The 19,966-nt window shown below is 39.0% G+C and overlaps 1 protein-coding gene across 1 annotated transcript; it reads right to left on the bottom strand.

Moving 5' to 3' along the window:
* Positions 1–6,712: 6,712 nt before the first annotated feature.
* Positions 6,713–19,946, bottom strand: fkbp9 (FKBP prolyl isomerase 9). The gene is made up of 10 exons (XM_023285134.3): positions 19,617–19,946; positions 18,570–18,715; positions 15,991–16,180; positions 15,771–15,916; positions 13,488–13,677; positions 10,719–10,864; positions 9,877–10,066; positions 9,007–9,152; positions 8,022–8,185; positions 6,713–7,905 (listed from the first exon to the last, which is right to left on the bottom strand). The coding sequence occupies exons 1-10, from the start codon at positions 19,817–19,819 to the stop codon at positions 7,726–7,728; spliced, it is 1,701 nt and encodes a 566-aa protein (XP_023140902.2). The 5' UTR covers positions 19,820–19,946; the 3' UTR covers positions 6,713–7,725.
* Between the last annotated feature and the right edge of the window lie 20 nt (positions 19,947–19,966).

Here is a 19,966-nt window from a genome sequence, read left to right on the forward strand (position 1 = left end):
GCGTAAAGGGGAGACTCCTCCCAGCAGAGTCCACTTGGGTGGAGCGCACAGGACGCACAGGACGCACAGGACGCACGTACGTATCCACAGGATCCGAAAGTGTGTCTGGAGGCTGCACTGCTGGGGCTGCACGCTTCTTCTAATTCCGCACTTTTGGAGCATTTTTATAGACAGCACCACCTACCAATAGATTAGACTTAGACTCTATTATCTCCAGAGGGAAATTCAGTTGTTTCAGCAGCTCAACAAAGGGGTGGGTCAGTATATAATTGAGGGACTTTTGGAGTCCATGGGATATATCTTGCATACATTTTTATTAAAATATTTTTTTTTATGTTCATTATGGTCATGTCTTTATAAATTCCATAATTATTTATTATAGAAACAATCACTTAGTAATAAAAGATGACTGCATATCACTAAAATGTCAACTAAATAACCATCCAACTTTAATAACAACCACCTTCTGATTAGATAAACAATAATAAAATGAGCTTATTCAAGATTTTTTTGATTATGTTGTTTTTATTAAGTTGAGATAATCATGATGGATGTTTCTTTTTTGGCAATATGTCAAATTTTATGTGGAAAATAACAAATTGTATCTGCGTTCGAGAAATCACCTTCAACTAAACACCTCTCAAGGAAGTGTGTTAATTCCAAATCACATGAGCTGTGTTGTATCTTCTTGTGTAGCGATGATGTGAAGATGGTGAAGAAATTCTCCAGCGACACCGTCTTGTTTCTATATGAAAGGTTTATTAAAACAAAGACAGCATCACAGACACCATGGCATGCCTGTGAGAGGATTCAGGGCCCGATAGAATCACTCTGCAGAACAACTGTTTCTCCTAGCTTATATAGGTGGGTTCTTCACATGAAACCAAGCAGGTGATGGGATGTATGGTTAGTGGTAACTCATTGTCTGGACAAGCAATAGCAATAAAGCAATAAAACAATAAACTCATTTTTAAGAGATCTGATGATTAACTTCGGAATTTCTAAACTTCTGCCCTAAGGCCTTTTCACCTTTGTTCTGAGGCTTTTAACATCCCCATCCCCTAACTTAGAAGGCCACTTGGAACAACAGATACCACACCTGCTCCACATGATGTCATTTCCTCCTGAATAAAAGGCTGGCAAGACTCCAAGGCTTTCTTAGTTATTTAATATAAAGTAATATGTGAGTCAAGTGCGGATTTATGGCATGTCAACAGGTTTGCTACAATATCTTTACAAATTGTAAAGGAAAAATTATTCAATTTCTCACAACTGAGGTACTTATTGTTTATTGTTCATTGTTGTTAGTTTATGACAGCCTAAATGCTGAGTCATCCCAAGTGGTCACCCTTGACTCATGGTTTTCCTAGATAGAGGATGCAAACTTGCGTATGCTCTCTCTATCCCCTAATCTGACCCGGAGACAGACAGATGCTTGGTAAAGATGACATAGGGATGGAAGAACAACTATCTGGCTGACAACGTAAGAAGTACAAGATTATATTGCTGTATCACTGTACAGATGGATCCTTAACTAGCAGTCCTGCCTCCACATTAGAGTATAACATAAACATGGCACACCTTCCAAACGGTATGAGTACCCAAGGCAAGAGAGACTCCTTAGAATTGGTGCTGACAATGCTGGTATGAATGCTACTTTGTTGTATCATTTCTCCTGACATCAGTAAACTCTACTCTCAATGCAAGCCACCTGAGTCTCCAGAGTGTTTCCCAGTTTGTCTCCTGAGTTCCTCTCCTGACATGGCAGAATTCCCTAACATCTGTAACATAGCTGACAGGTATCATAGTTGACTTTTTTTTTTTTTTTTTTTTGCTGTTTTCAGGCCTAAAATCAGCATGGCCGCCTATAACCAAACACCACATGGCAGTTTTAGAGAAAGATTCATCTAAAATATTGTATATCCAATGGAGTAAAATTGAAATTGAAAGTTATTAATGTCTCTCCATATAAGGTGCGTCATTCCATCATGTCCCAGACACAGCAACCTCTTCTATCTAAACATTTCCAGGAGTTACATAAACATTATAGAACTAACAGAAACATTCAAAATCTACTGTATAAATATCCTATATCTCTGGTCCGATTCTACACATGCAGTTATTGTGTAAATTTACTTGTCCTGAGACCAAATTTTAAAGAAATAAATAGGAGAAATGAATGTTTGAAAATATCTTTTAAAATACCAAATAAGTTTGGAGTCACCTCTAAAATGCCATTTTTCTTTCATCCCAACCCCCTGATGACTGTAGTTTCTCAAACACGGGTGTCTTCAGTCTTCGTCCAATCCGAGTCGTCTTCATCCTGTAATCAGAGTACTTGAGTGTTTGTGTGTCAGGTTTGAGGATACAAAAGTAACTTAGGTGTGGCTTCCTGCATGTCTTGCACAAGGGAGGGCTTCTCTTTGTCTGACTGTGTCTAAACTTTAAGTTTTTATCATTCAGTTTGTCCAATTTATATTTAAGATGATTAAATATAAATCATTCAATGATTCAACCACTGATATAAGACAGATTCATTTAGTTTATCTTTACTATTAATTTATATGATTCTCATGGTTTTATCTTTTAACTGTTGTTTAGGATATTGTTCAAATTGGTTTCTTCAAGTGTTATATATTAATATTAGAAGTATTTTATATATTTTAGTTTCAATGTTTCCTTGGTTTCTTTCTTCTAAGATATTTCACAATTTGGTACTTTTTCTCAGTTTTATCCTTTTGATCTTTCTAAGTTGCCTCATGTGCGTACGTGACTAGCTGTGGGTACATCCTGTCATTTTTCTCTGAGATGCTGTGATTTCACTCTCTTAAGAAATGGACCGTTTTGTTGTTTCAGCATATCTATTTCTGCAAGCGATACCTGACAGGTCCATTTGTTGTTTTAACACTTCTATTTCTGTAAGCCATACCTGGCAGTAAGCGTGGGGTACTTTCCCCCTAAACTTCTGAGACCTGAAAAGAGGCGTACAGAGGTATATAATTCAATTTACATTGTCATGGTTTCTCAGACATCCATGATGTGCAGATGAAGAAGAAACGTCCTTAGACACTGATTTGCCTAATAATAGGTTTATTATAAAGAAGAACAGCATCGGTCAGACAGAGACTGTCTGGGAGGATTCAGCCAAATGAACCTCCCCGAATAACAACTGGAGGTCACTTTTATAGGCTTTGGACAAGAAGGTCAAGTATGAGGTCACAACAAATGTTTCTGCTAACAGACCAAAATAGGAAACAGAGGGCCCCTTCAATCATCCTCCTAGACACAGAGGCCCCAAAGAGCCCCATCGTTCAACCTCCTGAAGATTGGGACCCTTATTTAAGCACAGCATCGAACCATTCTGGACAGTCAAGAGCAGATGAAGCACATTCCATTATACTGGATATATTAAGTAAACACATGTCTCAGATCAGATACTACAAGAGTCTAAGACTTGATCATGTTAAAATGTCTAAAAAGCTTGGAGTGTCCGACCTGAAACATGTGTTACTTATATAATTGATAGATTTGAATGTATTTTTGTAAGTTCTGGAATATTTAGGGTAACTTGATGCTGTTGTTTTAGTAGGGGCCCCAATGCCTCGGGGTTGTCTGGTCTTGAGGCTCTTTGTCTGGTTAGTGGGGCTCCAATTATAATAGAAACCATATGTTAAGTTATTCTATACACCTCAATAAACCTATATTAGTGAGCTCATAATGTTATTCTATGAGGCACATCATGTATGTCTGAGAAACTACAAGCTTCTTTAAAGATATTCAAAAAAAATCACCAGTAGAAGTCAGCATTCAGAGGCAGCAGGATTTATTGTCGACAAAAATACAGGAGTAGTTCTCAGCAGTGACTAACGCCCCAAGAAAACCCAGAGATACTGAGCTGTGCACCGTCTTTTATGCTGTGAGGGTTGGTCATTTTTCCACGCCTGTAGGACGTATGATAGGAGTGGCAGTTTTGACACCATTATGTTTTTCTAAATCTATTGGTCAGATCATAATGTGAGGTTATCATATTTCACCACTAGGTCACTCCCTACAGAGGACATGTGCATTAATTATCATTAGGTCATGCTTAACAGAAAACATGCCCAGACACGTTCAAACTTTGCTCTATTATTTTGAGACAGATTTCTCGCATATTGTACCTTTATGTATTGTTATGTTTCTAATATATTTTAAGAGTTATATTGCTTTAAGTTTACACCATTATGTTTTGAGTACTCCACATATTATTTTCTAGAAAGCATGTATCTTCACACCAAAGTTACAGTTTATACTTTGTGGACTTCCAGCTGTGTGTGTGTGTGTGTGTGTGTGTGTGTGTGTGTGTGTGTGTGTGTGTGTGTGTGTGTGTGTGTGTGTGTGTGTGTGTGTGTGTGTGTGTGTGTGTGTGTGTGTCCTACACAAACACACACCATACCATCAAAACATCAGTCATTACTGGAATATTCATCATTATGTATTTCATACATATGTTTTAACTCTGGTCTTCAGTCTAACAGCATTTGCCATAAATATGTCATGTTTAACCTTTAGCACATGCAGGCTGTCACTGATTGATGGACTTCATTATCCATTCAAACAGAGCAGAGCAGGATTTGGTGGTACTTTGAAAATGTTTCTGTTTTCTCATGATTGCAGATTGAGTCAGAAAAGATTCACTTAGGGCCTTTGTTAGAAATATTATCAATGGACATCGCATTTTGTGGCTGTTTTTTAAAAGAATACCTGAATTCCAGAAAATAATTGTTTCTGTACCTAAATAAATAGCACCTTTCATGGCGCTACTTGTGTATGTACCCGTCTAACATGGCTTGTTCTGCTGTAAAACGGTATATGTTGTAGTATTTGATCTGAGACATATGTTAATAAGTTAATAAATTGGAATGTGTTCTTCTGCTGATTAGATTGGGAGTCATTATGTCCAGGTAATTGATAATGGATCTCTAGGGCCCTAATGGCTCTTTGGACGCCATAATGATAGGGGGTTGATCAGGAGGGTCTTGTTCTTTGACCAGATGTCTTCTAAACAGGAAACATATGTTGTGACCTCATACTTGTCCAAAGCATATAAAAGTGACCTCCGGTTATTGTTCTGCGAGGTTCATTTGGCTGAATCCTCCCAGGCAGTCTCTGTCTGACCGATTCTGTTCTTCTTTATAATAAACGTATTATTAAGCAAATCAGTGCCAACGGACGTTTCTTCTTCATCTGCACATCATGGATGTCTGAGAAACCACGACAATGTAAATTTTATTGTTTAAAAATTAACCATTTTCTTCTGGTAGGCCATCATACAGTCATGGAAAAAATGATTAGACCACCCTTGTTCTCTTCAATTTCTTGTTCATTTTAATGCCTGGTACAACTAAAGGTACATTTGTTTGGACAAATATAATGATAACAAAAATAGCTCAAAAAGAGTTTAATTTAAGAGCTGATATCTAGACATTTTCCATGGTTTTCTTGATAATAACCAAAATCACTTAAGTTCTTACACCAATAGCTATGGCATTGTACTGCCAAAAACAGCGCTTTTAGGCATTCCATGTTTTCCTTTCTGTCTGTTTTGTTCACATGATACACACAGGAGTTGGTACTTGATTGCATAACCATTGTTTCTGATGACTGCAGCCATGGATGTGTTGTGGAATTAAATGTCTTCACAACTTAAAGCTTCTTCAGTTCTGACTCTACGTTCTAATTCACCTAAGGGTTTACAGGTTCAAGTGTGATAGTTGCCTATATCTCACCAGTGGAGGCAGTGAAGAGTCAAGGAGTCAGTCTTCAGCAACCATCACTCCTGTGTTCTAATACTACATTATGTCAGCTAATCGTATTGAAAGGCTAATTGATGATTAGAAAACCCTTTTGTTAGATTAGATTACGTTAAGAACACAAGACCTCACTGTTTTTTCAAATACCTCCTGCCTCCTGACATATAGGCAAGTCCTGCCCCTTTCACAGCTCACTGAAGTGAAGGCACATAAAACGTTAATAAGTAAATAACTGTTTCCAGGAAGTGGTTTCAGCTCTCAGTACAGTGGTTGGCATAGCAGCAGTCACAACAGCAGCAGCAGCTGATGTTATGAAAGTTGAAAAACTATCCAAGCATATACTTAGGTCATCCAGCATTGTTGCAGTTAAAAAGAATTTCTAATAGTTTTGACAATGAAACTGATGTTGAGTAAAATACAGCATTTTCAAGGTATTCACAAAAGATTGGCTTTTGCTTCATATTTATAATTGTGTATTTTAGTGTTTTTTTTTAATTTATGAGTATGCTGTTTGTCCTAAGTATTAAAAAGTTTTGTTCTATTGGCAGCAAAGTTAATTCAACTTTTAATCCAAATGAGACAGGGTTGTAATGTGACATTAACAAAGGGGGGATAAAATGAAAATCTGTATATTAGGACAGAAGTGCACCTGCAGGGGAAGAGAGATGTGCAGTGACAGTGAAGAAATGAAACTTCCTTCTGTCATCTTGTTTGTACATACAAGACAAACCAGAGATTTATCCTTCTACTACTTCGACTGCACAACATGCAGATTGTTACTACTGTTAAAGATGTTTTATAAAACGCACAAGTTGTTTTAAAACAACAGAAGAAAAAGCAGCAAACTTGGACTTGATATGAAAACGTCAGTATATAGCAAGACACACAGCAAACAAGCACAAACACAATCTAAGCACATATTTAGGTCAGGTCATTTAATTAATTGGTCATTTTGAATTGACATCAGCCTCTCCTGAATGAAAAAGCAATACAAAAAATAACATTCACACATTTTTCTCTCTTTCTTTCTCACATAAACAGACATGCACACATGAAAACCAAAGACCAAAGTCTTAAACCACGGCGGACATTTGGAGAAGAAACAAAAAAGCAACGGTTGAGCAAAAGTGAATGCGGGACTGGACAGCAAAGGCAACATTTAAGGATTGTGGACCTTCCAGTGTTACAATGTTGTGTTGGATGGTAACAGCAGAAAACACAGAAGACGTCTTGACATTTAAAAGTGAAACAGCGTAAGGCGTTGACTAGAACCACAGAAATAAAATGCTATAATTTATTACTCTCACTTAAAATAACCAATCATTTTCTCCTCTCAGAACCAATGTAACTTCCTTCCATCACAGTATCTTAAAGTAGGTGATGACTGCGGCGACAATCCTGGAAGACTGTCAGATATTTCTGGCAAATTAATACTCAAATGAGAATAAAAGAAAGTTTGACACAATACATGGCTGCAAAGTCAAAGGAGTGTTGAACATAGAGAGCGTGGAGTTGGTTCTCTCACACGAGTGCTTTTATACCCTTCAAAAAAAACCGAAAGAAGTCACATAAACCAAGACGTAAAAAACCTGATGAGCGAGGAGGTAAACACAAAGTCATTCACTGTCATCGTAGTCCTCAAATTAGGTGTTTTCTTTCCAATATTTCCCAAATAACCATCTTCCTAAATCCTCCCTCTTTCTTTTCAGATTCATCTGGCACTTAACGGAGAAGATGCCGTTTTGACCATCAACTCAGTCCATGAAATAAAAATAAAACTCTCTCAGCCCAGTTTTCATTCCATGCTTGCTCACTTTACATATACAACCCCATCTGTTGCTACTCTACCAGGCACATATTTATTAAAACCCCCATACCCCGACTGTCTGACCCTTCGCCTTTTACCCTGATCTGAGTTCTACACTCAGTCCCGTCATAGCTCGTCATGAGCAGCAGCTTCATCTGCTTTAAGTTTGAACTCTGCCTCTGTGATCTTTCCGTCTCCATTGCGGTCCTGGTTGGAGAACATGTTGTCAATGATGCGATATGGATCGAAGCCCGGAGCCAGGCGGCCTTTACCGTCGTTCACCTGCTGTATGATGTAGTCAGTAAACTGTGGAAACAAAGGAGGATCGAAGAGGGTAAGCTGAAGGTACACGGCAGGGAGCAAAAAAGTGGAAAATGTTTCAGATGTACATTTGGGTGTTAAAAAAGAAGGTTTTCAAATACCTCAGAGGCCTCCACCTGCTTGTCCTGATTTTTGTCCATCTCAGCGAAGAGGTCAGGTGACACCTCGTCGTTCCAGATGAACATGTAGCCTTCAGGAAGTCCTTCCTCCAGTTCGACCAGCTCGACGTCAAACACCAGCACAGCGCTCCCTGGAACTTCATCAGCTACACAACACACAAACAGCATTAGCGGGATCTAAAGTGAAGTAATGAGGAGTATGATTATATCCCTGAAGCCGGCTGATAAGTGAACAAAAAATAAAGACAAATATGTGGTATATTCTGTGTTTACTCTGGTAAAATGTCAATGAGGCTTGGTATTGGCAAAAATAGACTTGTTTTCATCAAGAAAGGATGTATCCTGACTCTAGGCCTTTGATTAAATTAGACATGAAGAACAAAGTGATTTTGTTGTAGCTTGACATTTTGGGTGCCACAATTATTTGTTTCAAGGGAATTAGATGAGTCATTTCTGTACAGTCTAACTGAGACTACAGACAGTAACCCACTGAGTCAACATGAAGAGTGGGAACAGCTAGACTGGCCCCTTTTTTAGATTTTATTTTTTGTGCAGCGTAAAGAAACAAAACATAATGTAGTGAGCAGTATTTTTTAGATGAGCTGATGGGTAATAATCTTCTTATCTAAAGCTCCACCAACAAAGTACACATGCTTGAGAAGTTGGCTTTAAGAATATTTAAGTAACCATGGGATGTTTAAATGTTCAAAACTTTGGAGTCACATGTTTTAAAGATTTAGTATCAAGTGACTTTGCCTCAATACAGACATCCCCGCTGCAGGCTAGGAGGTCACCTGTTTGATAGGTAGCCATCAGTCAGGGTTGCTGGTCACCACTTTGCTTTTTTGTTGTCGTTTCGTTTAACAATAAAAACTAAAACGTATATTTGCAGGCCTTAAAAGAAACAATTCATTTTTGTCTCCCTTGGTAGAGTAGACATGTATGTGTGTTTTTGTATTTAACTTACTGACTCCTCTCTCTCCATAGCCCAGGTGAGGAGGAATAACAAGGTGTCTTTTCTCTCCCACACACATGTCCATCAGTCCATCCTCCATCCCTGGAACGACCTGATTGGCTCCCAACACGATGTTGTATGTCTTTCCATAATTATACCTGAAAGAAATTAAATGAAACAAAAGCACACTAAGTACCGTCTTTCCGGTCATTAACCTTAAATAAGTCTATGCCTTATGTGCCTTCTAGCTGTATCACATATCTCCTGTTTTCACTTTCAAGTAGAACGTAGTTAAAACTGTACACATTGTGTTCTGTGAATATTGATTTTCCATATAAACAAAGCAGTTTTTGGAAAGTTGAATTTTCTAAGCGTTAACTCTCAATGTTGTACCACAAACTAAATTCTATTCGCCTTCACTGTATTGGAGGCATTTCAGTAATAGATCGCCAATAAAATCTAACTATCTGTATGACCATATTAAATAATATTAGCTAAAAAATAAAAAAAAATTCAACAGCTCTGATGGTGCTGGATCCATTCTGAGCTTAACCCCATGACTTTATTGTAGAAACTGTGAGTGTCTGTTTAAAAAAGTCAAAGAAAGGAAGGCGACGTTCTAAATTAGTTTGTTCAGCAGTGTCTGAAAGCCAAATACCAGTTGGTGATGCTGTGAAACTGAAGAAGATGGAGCTTCAGTCTGGCAGAGCATGATTTGGATATCAGGGGGCAGAGCTCAGATGTTAGATAAGATGAGCTCTGCTTCTACCTGACCTCTTATTCTACACCCAAAGAAGAAAAGTATTCCTTCACATCAGTGTTTCTCAGTGTTCAAAGATATTTTGCCGGGGGCCTGAAAGTGTGCAACAGAAGTTCACTCACGTAGAGTCAATGGATGAGCCGTCCATCAGAGAGGCGTTGTAGTGATACTTGACAAAGTCTCCCTTCTTGGTTTGCTTTTCACACTCCTCTGGCTTAAAAGTCACAACAACCGCAGTGTTGTCTGAAGGGTTGTGGAAGTCGATGATATGAACGTCAAACACCAGCACAGCCGATCCGGGGATCTTTGAGCCTGAGAGATGTGATGACAGCCAAAAAAAATTCAACATTAACCCTCCCGTTGTCCTCATTTACAGGCACCAAAAAATATTGTTTCATTGTCTGAAAAAAAATCCAAAAATTCAGCAAAAAAAATTCCTCAATTTTCTGAAAATTTGCAAAACCTTCAGGAAGAAAATTCCAGTAATTCCTTAAAAGTTTCCCATAAAAGTTTTATTTAAAAAAAAAAAAAAATCCCCCAAATTTGCCAAGAAAATTCTTGTAAATATTTTCCAAAAATGAGTAAAAATCTTCCAAAAAAATCCTAAAAATATCTAAAGTGATTACATATATATCTGTAAAACTTCTAATAATTTCTTTAAGAACATTCATATAAAAATCAACCAAAATCCAGCGAAACTGGCTGGATTTTGGTTGACTTTTATGTGAATGTTCTTAAAGAAAATTTTTTAACATTTCTTTTTTTCCACCAAAAAATGTTCAAAGATTTCCCAAAAATGTTGAAAATGTGGACATCAGAAGTTTCACTGTGAAAATATTTTTTTTTCCCCACATTTTCAAACTTTAAACCGGGTCAATTTTGGCCCGCAGGACGACACGAGGGTTAAATGCTGCCAACAAAGAAGTGTGAGAGAACATATCTGTGATATACGTAAGAGTAGCACCTGTGCCTTCCTCTCCATAGGCGAGATGTGGGGGGATTGTGATGGTGCGTCTCTCTCCAACACAGACGCCAATCAGACCCTCATCCATGCCGGCGATCACGTAACCTCGACCCACATAGGTGTCGTAGGTACGATTACGAGAGTAGCTGTGCAAAATATTAACATAACATTACCAAACTGAAAATCTGTGCACATGCTTTGACTTTAACACACATAGTTTTTCACATTACAAAATGCTTTAAGTGAATATACAGGAAGTTTAAGCAGCGCACACAAGGCGACAAATGAATCACACTTAAAACAGCCGAAAACGCACGCTCAAATGTCTGTTGTGGGAAGCAAGTGCAGAAAAAAACGCTACCCTCCAAACCACTGCACATGGGCTGCATCTAGCAAGCTGTTTTGAAGGGAGCATTTGTGGTATTTGGTTTACGTGAACATCAAGTTGACTGACAAATCAAGCACTTCAAATGTCTGGCATAGGCGTATGTAAAGGAGATAGAAAATGTGTGTGGCAGGAAGTAAAGCAAGCCTCAGGCGTTCCTGTTTTGTCTTCTGTCAGTGTTAAGAACAACAGGAAAGATTAGAAGCTGTGGTGGAAAAGGCCATGTGCATGTTTGCAAATTTTACTCATCTGGTCAGTTAGTCATTATTGCATTTATTTATTATGTATTTAGCATCACTAACAGTAGTAAGAATCAACAGTAATAAGAGTAATAATATCTGTTTGAAAACTTACTTCTTTTCAATATTGGATTGGACGATTGGAATGTCCAAAATGACTGCAGTTGTGAAATTTCATAGAGGAATTTTTCCACTTTTCGTCAGTTTGAGCTAAATGAAGGCATATCTTATTTTGAGCTCTGAGCGAAACAATTGTGAGATAACTCTAAATATGTTTTATATTTTAGAATTCTCAAAGTAGCCACCCTTTGCTTTGATGACAACTTTGCAAACCCTTGGCCTTCTCTCAATGAGCTTCATGAGGTCGTAGGAATGGACATTAGACCAGTGGAAATGTGTGCTTTGGTCTGATGAGTTCAAATTTGAGATTTTTGGTTCCACCCCTGTGTCTTTGTGCGACGCAGAAAAGGTGAAGGGATGGTCTCTACATGATGGTTCCCACCATGAACCATGGAGGAGGAGGTGTGATGGTGTGGAGGTGCTTTGCTGATGACACTGTTGGGGATTTATTCACAATTAAAGGCACACTGAACCAGCATGGCTACCACAGCATCCTGCAGCAACATCCCATCCCATCCGGTTTGCGTTTATTTGAACCATCATTTATTTTCCAACAGGACAATGACCCCAAACACACCTCCAGGCTGTGTAAGGACTATCTGACCAAGAAGGAGAGTGATGGAGTGCTGCATCAGATGACCTGGCCTCCACAGTTATCTGACCTAAACCCAGTCCAGATGGCTTGGGATGAGATGGACCACAGAGTGAAGGCAGAAGGGCCAGCAAGTGCTCAACATCTCTGGGAACTCCTTCAAGACAGTTGGAAAATCACTTTAGGTGACTACCTCATGAAGCTCATGGAGAGAATGCCAAGAGTGTGTAAAGCAGCAATGAAAGCAAAGGGTGACTCCCTTGATTTGAAGAATATAAAATATAAACGTGCTTTGACTCATTTCACACTTTCACACTTTACTACATAATTCCATGTGTTCATTCATAGTTTTGATGCCTTCAGTGAGAATCTACAATGTAAATAGTCATAATATTAGTTATTATATAATAAATAATGAATACATTATTTTATGATAGTGCAGCTGATATCGTTTTCACCTAGTAGTGTGTCTGTGTGTGCATCATCATGGAAGAATGTGGTCCTGCAGATACCTACTGTAGCAGAAACCATAAAGTCAGTTCTGAGTACTTTGGCAGGTGTTCGTTTGACTCACTGTGTCCGTTTGTCATCACAATACGTCTGTGTAACTGTGCAAGATGCAGACACACACTTGCACAGATGCGTGTCTAACAATGAGATGAAGTACAAATATGGGGGTTGGAAAAGAACTCATTGTGTATGAAGATGAGCTTCAGCTCAAGTTAGTTTTTTTCCCCGAGAACAGCTCAAGTTTGCAGTCGACTGTCTCCAGTGATCTTCATTGATTGGAACCTCTGAATATATCAGGCTTCACTCCATCTTCTTAGAATTAAGTGTTTAAATATAGCTTGAATTATTCTCTGTTGACATCAGACACAACAGAAACAGTAGACTGCATTCAACAATATCTATTCAACAGTATCTACTCTAAGATGTACGTATGTTGCTTTGGATAAAAGTGTCTTAAGAATATGTTAACTGTGAAAATACTGATCAAATATGGAAAAATTCTTTCACATTCAAGACTGCAGGCAAGTGCAGATTGTAGTAATATCCTTGCTCTGTACTTTAACAACAGATATGTAGTGGCTGCATGGTCAGAGAATAAGATTTATGAATGGGTGATATAATATTTCAGTGACTCATGTCGCACTTGTGCCAATTTTCTGTTTGAATACAAGCTCAAGAAGTAAGTGCTTACTAAAGCCAAATATTTCACGTTAAGCAACATTATGCAATCAATGGCAAACAGGAACCTTGCACTTGTGGGTTTGTTTCGATTCATCTCTCAGTACGTCTTCAGCACACAGAGATATGCTGCCACTCTGAGGCTGCTAGTGGAACAGCATATAAAACTGATTTTTGTTGAGACTCAATGTTTTGTTTGAGTATCTCTGTGCAATTAACATAGTTAATTAAAATAGTGAGTGTACCTGGAATCAAAGAATGTCCCATCAAGGAGGCTGCCATTGTAATGATAGCGGACAAAGTCTCCAGCAACGGTCTTCCTTGTGCAGGACTCGGGCACCATCTGATTGGTCACTGTGATCCCGTCTCTGGGATTGTGAAGGTCCAACAGTACGACATCAAACACCAGAGACGCCTGCCCTGGGATGTCGCTACCTGAGAAGAGAAGAGGATTTAGAGCTTTGTTATTCTTCCTATAACCATTGCAAGGATCAGTTCCTAACTTGTAAGCATCAAAAGGACCTTGAGTTAAAATTAGTTTGTCAAAACGTTGCTCTTTAAGCTTTAGTGCAAATTGTGAAAAGATTTACCAGAATGGGAACCTTCCGAAAACCAACATTTATTTCTATTATTTATTTTATAAGTCATGAACACAAGTTTCTACGCACTTGTAAAAGACATGTATATCAAAACAGTTCTGACTTTCCAATGGCTCCTACAATTTTTTCATTTTGTATGATGGAATCATTAAAACACATGCATCCTTGTCACACAATAAAACATTTTTTTATGTTGGTTATTTCATAGATTTATTATGGATCTTCTGGAAATATGATAAAAACTGCTGTGGATAAAATATGCATACGGCAACTTGAACTATTAGTTTTGGTGATGTAAAAGTTGTGTTATTCAAATTTTCTTAATGGCATGGCCTCTTAACCTCTCATGAGTGATGACAGTTGACTACAGCTGGTGACTCTTCTGAACCTATTCCAATAGGGTCCACTTTACAGACTCAATAGACTCAGACACAAACACTACAATGGGAATGTCTGAGGAGCTAAACAAACATCTGAAACAGCAAATAATTGACTAACACAAGTCAGGAAAGTTACTTGAAGCTGTTTAAAAGCAGCTACAGATCCCAAAATCATCTATGCAAACAACCGTAAGCATCAAGTTTATAGTAAAGTTGTGTCACGGCCATGATCAGAAAGAAAACAAACTATCACCTGAACCTGAGAGACACTTGGACAGGATGGTGAAGAGTCAACCAAGAATCACCAATTAGCAAATCTGTAATGAATTAGAAGCTGCTGGAATACAGGTGTCAGAGTCCATAGTCAAGCGTGTTTTACATCACCAAGGGCTGAGAGGCTCTCATGCAAGAGGAAAGCTCTTTTTCCAGAGGCAGCAGCTTTGGGCTCGACTAAATCTGCTTCTGATCACATGGACAAAGAACGGGCCTTCTAGAGGAAAGTTCTGTGGTCAGATTAAACAAACATGGAGCTATTTGGCCACAATGAGCAGAAGAAGGCGAGGCATTTAACCCCAAGAACCACAAACATGCTGTCAAGCATGGTGGTGGAAGTATTATGCTCTGAGGCTGTTTTGCTGCCAGTATCGAATACAGTGATGACAGTCTTGTATTAACAAAATTTCACAGAGTTTAGAGAGGCTAGAAAAAATGCACACTTTTTTGCTAAACTTTTCCCTCCTGATCACCATTTAAAAACCCTTTAAAAAAGATAAACTCTCCAAGAAAAAAAAAGTGACAGGTACTTGAATGCTTCAGCTGCTAGTTGTAAAGCAGACTTTGGTACGGAGCGACACGGTGTGCGACTAACTAACTAACTGATGGTTAAAAAGAACACAGTGTAACTTGCCACTAGGCTCTAATTGATCCTGTCTTCATGCCGGTGGTAATTTATAATTAGAAGTAATTAATGGCCTTAATACTGTTGTTGGGTCATGTGCATAAATGAGCACAACTCTCTCTCCTTGGACATTTATATGGATCCTTGTTGCTGTCTGATGCTGCACCTGTTTAATAAACTCAGAGAAAAGACTCCTAAACAGCTGGATGCAACAAACCCCTGTTAACATTTGTCTCAAACTTGGATTACATTTACTATTGGTAAATCTAATTAATCTGACCGGTTGCATTTCTTGAATCTGACCTGTGATTTTTACATGTAAGTTGTGTCTATTGCTCTCTGTAATGTTTTCAGACAAAAATCCCCCCAAAAAGACTTCCCCCAATCACTTTACACAACTCAAAGTACGTCACTTGTGTATTCTTGTCGGTTGATGTGACAGCGTGCAGTTAACACTTGTGCCAGAAATGTTACTTGGTCAAACCCAGTAACATTGCATTCGTGACTTTTACAGAAAAGTGGACAAGGTGCTCATTCAGACATGAATCCGACACGTTCAGATGCTGTCAGATTAACAGAACAGGGAGCGTGTCTGAAGTGGGCTTTATACTCACTGAGCAAAATAATCATTACAAAACTGTAAACACTCACCGTCTCCATTCTCTCCGTACCCAAGTGACGGGGGCATAGTGACGATGCGTCTCTCTCCAACACACATTCCCAGAAGGCCCTGATCCATCCCGGCGATCAGCCAGCCAATCCCGACGTAGGTGTCGTAGGTTCGCATGCGGGTGTGGCTGCAGCGAGAATGGAGAACACATATTATAGAAGAGCAGGTGAACGTCTGTAGGAGTGTTTGGGTGAAACAAACCTGGAATCAAAGAGGGTCCCGTCCAGCAGGGTTCCGTTGTAGTGGTAGCGGACGTAGTCGGACACCTCCACCTTTCTGGAGCAGACGGAGGGTGTGTGGTAAGTGTTGATCTGGACGCCGTCCTCCGGGTTCCACACATCAAGCAGCAGGACGTCAAAGTGGAGGATGGAGTCAGGAGGGATGATGTCGCCTGCAGAGAGAAGAGCCGGTCATTCAAACAGCAAACAGTACTTTAAAATCTCTGATAGAAAATGAGCATCATCAAACTAACCCTCACATTGAGCATAAAAATGTTAATTTTGTAAATCACTCCAGGTATTTGCATTTTTACTACTGGTATCTTTCTCCTGTTTGAGCTAACACTATGACTAATTGTTGACTGACTGGTTAACACTATGATTTGTATTGGTGCATGTAAAAAAATAATCAGTTTACAGGCATTTATTGAAAAAAAATACGTTTAAATTTGTGTCTGCCCTTAATTCAGTGTATCATCAGGCAATGCTGACAAGACAACTCAGTCAATAGATGAGTCAGACTTTTAACAAGCAGCTATTCTGATTGTCAACTAGTCCTGTCAGTGTTGGTTTTAGTTTATCTCAAGCACAGTCCCTGACAAATAAATGTAATACTAAAATCATTTACACAAGCAATCAGCAAAATAAAAAACAAGTCATTAAGCAAACTCTAAAAGGGAAGTCCAGGCATTGTTAGATTTTTTATAGCATTTTTGAATTTTTCTTATTTTATTTCTTAATATTACCATTAAATTACATTTCCTCTTTTAAAAATACAAGTTCCGGCCTCCTCCCACAGTCCATAAACAGTTAAAAAGTTAATCGGTAACTCTAAAATTGCCTGAAGGTGTGAATGCAAGTGTGATTGTGTGTCTCCTGCCTTCGCCCTAAGTCAGCTGGGACAGACTCCAACCCCTCGCGACCCTAATGAGGATTAAGCGGTGTATAGATTATGGATGGATGGATGGGAAATACAAGTTCTAAAAATATAAAAATCCAGCATATAAGTGTATTTACAGAATTAAACAGTAAACCTCATATTCTACCTTAGAGTGCTGAAATCAGTTATACAGCAACTAACTGTTTTGAATTAAGTATAATAGCAACACGGTAAAAATACCATAAAATACTGGCAACCTCAGCTGCCAGCATTGTATTGTTATTTTACAGTAAATTCAGTTTGTATCCGAGCTGACTTTGGACAATAGGTATTGGTGACACACAGTTAAACCCACAGCCCTCTTGCTTCTTGTTTCCAACAGTTATCTCCCACAGAAGCTCTACAGGGGTATAGACAATGAAGATAAAGTGTAGAAGGTGAAGCTATGGGGCAGCAGGGACTGTGTGGGTGGGAGCCATTAAACCTTTACTACTAGTGAGGTGGCCTTCTCTTTCTGGTGTAAATATCTATCAACCTATTAAACCCTCATGTCGTCCTGCGGGTCCAAATTGACCCGTTTTAAAGTTTGAAAATGTGGAGAAAAAAATATATTTTCACAGTGAAACTTCTGATGTCCACATTTTCAACACTTTTGGGAAATCTTTGAACATTTTTTGGTGGAAAAAAGAAATGTTAAAAATGTTTCTTAAGAACATTCACGAAAAAAAATCAACCAAAATCCAGCGAATTTCGCTGGATTTTGGTTGATTTTTTTGTTAATGTTCTAAAAGAAAATATTAGAAGTTTTACTGATATATATGTAATCAATTTAGATATTTTTAGTATTTTTTTGGAATATTTTTTTTCATTTTTTGAAAATATTTACAAGAATTTTTTGCCAAATTTGGGGGATTTTTTTTAAAAATAAAACTTTTAAGGGAAATTTTTGAGGAATTATTTGAATTTTCTTCCTGAAGGTTTTGCAAATTTTCAGAAATGTGGGGAATTTTTTTGCAGATTTTTGGGATTTTTTTCAGAGAAGGAAACAATATTTTTTGGTCCTTGTAAATGAAGACAATGGGAGAGTTAAAAACCTCCGTCCATCTTCTCTCTTTTCTTCTTTTTTCGTCTTGTAATCCCTCTAATATAGAGGCTGCCGGTGGAGGCATCAGCTCTTACCTGTTCACACATGCCCCCTCTTTACTCTGAATATTTCATGCACACACACACTGGCCTCAACATATTCCTCTCTAATTACTACCATTATAGGTAAATATATTAATAATTTCAGACATGCTCAGTTCTGAACAGTGGCCCAGATTTCTGCACATCAACAGCTGCAAGGTTACAGCTGATGCATTAACATTTGCAGCTTCTAAAAGCCGACAAACTTCATCCAAAGCAGCGTCCTGTGATCCACTTCCTGGTCTGTGATGTCCCACTGACATCATTCAACATGGACGCTCCGGAGAAGCCCACTTCCTCTTTACTTAAACTGAGCCTCAAAAAGGTTTGTCCCTCCTGCTTCTGCCAAGTTCTCTCATTGTTCCAGTGAGCTGTGTTCTAATTCATCTGTGTATTTATAGTAGCTGCATACAGGGATCAACACCACGCTGTGCCCAAACTTTGCAGGAGATGTTTCACTCTCGTTCCAAACTGTTAACGGAGTCAAATATACACACCGTATCCTTGTTTTCCGTAGGCGAGTTGAGGTGGGATCTTGACCAGTCTCCTCTCGTTGATGCACATCCCCACCAGAGCTTTGTCCATCCCTTCAATCAGCTGCTTCTTGCCAACAAACACATTGTAGGTGCTGCCACGGTCGTAACTGAAACATAAAATAATACACGATTTTATTATAATTATCTGTCATTTGTTTCCTCATTTAATCATAAAAGCAACACAGATCCCTTGAAGCCTGGATTTAAGTTTTTAACACCAGAAAGTAGTATCCATGTGCACTTATTAGCACAATATCATCATTTTATTTGCATCCAAAAAAACCCTACTAATTCAGAAAATGCCACTCATGGAAGAAAAAGAGTGAAGGACTGGTATTCCAACATCTTAGCTGCTTGTTATTGTTTAATTTATCTGATGAAGGCACTTGAGACCAGATTAAGAAGTGTTACAATGCTGCTAATGTCACAATTAGATTTTTTTTCCAGAATATCTTGCAGGCCTTCAAACAACAAGGCCAGACATCAGCTAACACTGCAGGACTTTACTTAGTTAAGATTGTACTCCATAAACTTGGATTGAAATGTGCAGTAGTTCACATAAATGCCCCCAAAAAACTGCCATTTGTGGTCAATATCTGTCGCTTTAGGGGCCCCTGGGTGTCTTGCTAGCTGACCATTTTGCATGATGCCCTTTTAAGTGGTTTCTATAAGTGGAGTCCAGAGACCTTCAGATGTTCTGGAAGATGATTTCACATCAGGCTCAAAGACAATATCTGTGTTTCAGTGGATCCAGTGTGGCTGATATGAATGTATGAAGGCTCATTTCAGAATCAGACAGGGGTCATCCGTGTGACCTCCGTTATGCTCGCTGATATGAACATATGTAGGAACCCTCAGATGAAACCTCAGAGCCCAGTCTGCCTGCGTGGCTCACTGGAGCGAACCAACAAACGCGCATTTTTACGCATCGCGCACGCTGTTCGCACCGTGCTGCAGCTTTGGAGACGTTAAAGTGGTAATAAAACGATCCCGTCGTCAGATACTCACCTGGAGTCGAATTTCTTGCCGTCCGGAAACATGCCGATGTAGTGATACCTGACGAAGTCCCCTACTTTGACTGAGCGCACGCACTGCTCCGGTTCGAAAGTTTTCTCAATGAGGATGTCGTCTAACGGTACCGGAGGAGCGTTGCAGGCGGCGAACGCCACCAGAACCGACAGACACAACACCCCCTGCACCCACTTGATCATTTTCGCCGCCGACAGACTTTGACACGATGGAGATATGTGCGGGTTCGGCCTGTTTGTGTGTGTGCGCGCTGACTCCCTGCTCCCCGGTACTTCGGTTTCCTTCTCTCCGACTTGGATAGAGAAGTCCTGCCCCTGGTCCCAGCTCAG

This window comes from Amphiprion ocellaris, chromosome 15, assembly GCF_022539595.1.
Source record: "Amphiprion ocellaris isolate individual 3 ecotype Okinawa chromosome 15, ASM2253959v1, whole genome shotgun sequence".
Taxonomy (NCBI): domain Eukaryota; kingdom Metazoa; phylum Chordata; class Actinopteri; family Pomacentridae; genus Amphiprion; species Amphiprion ocellaris.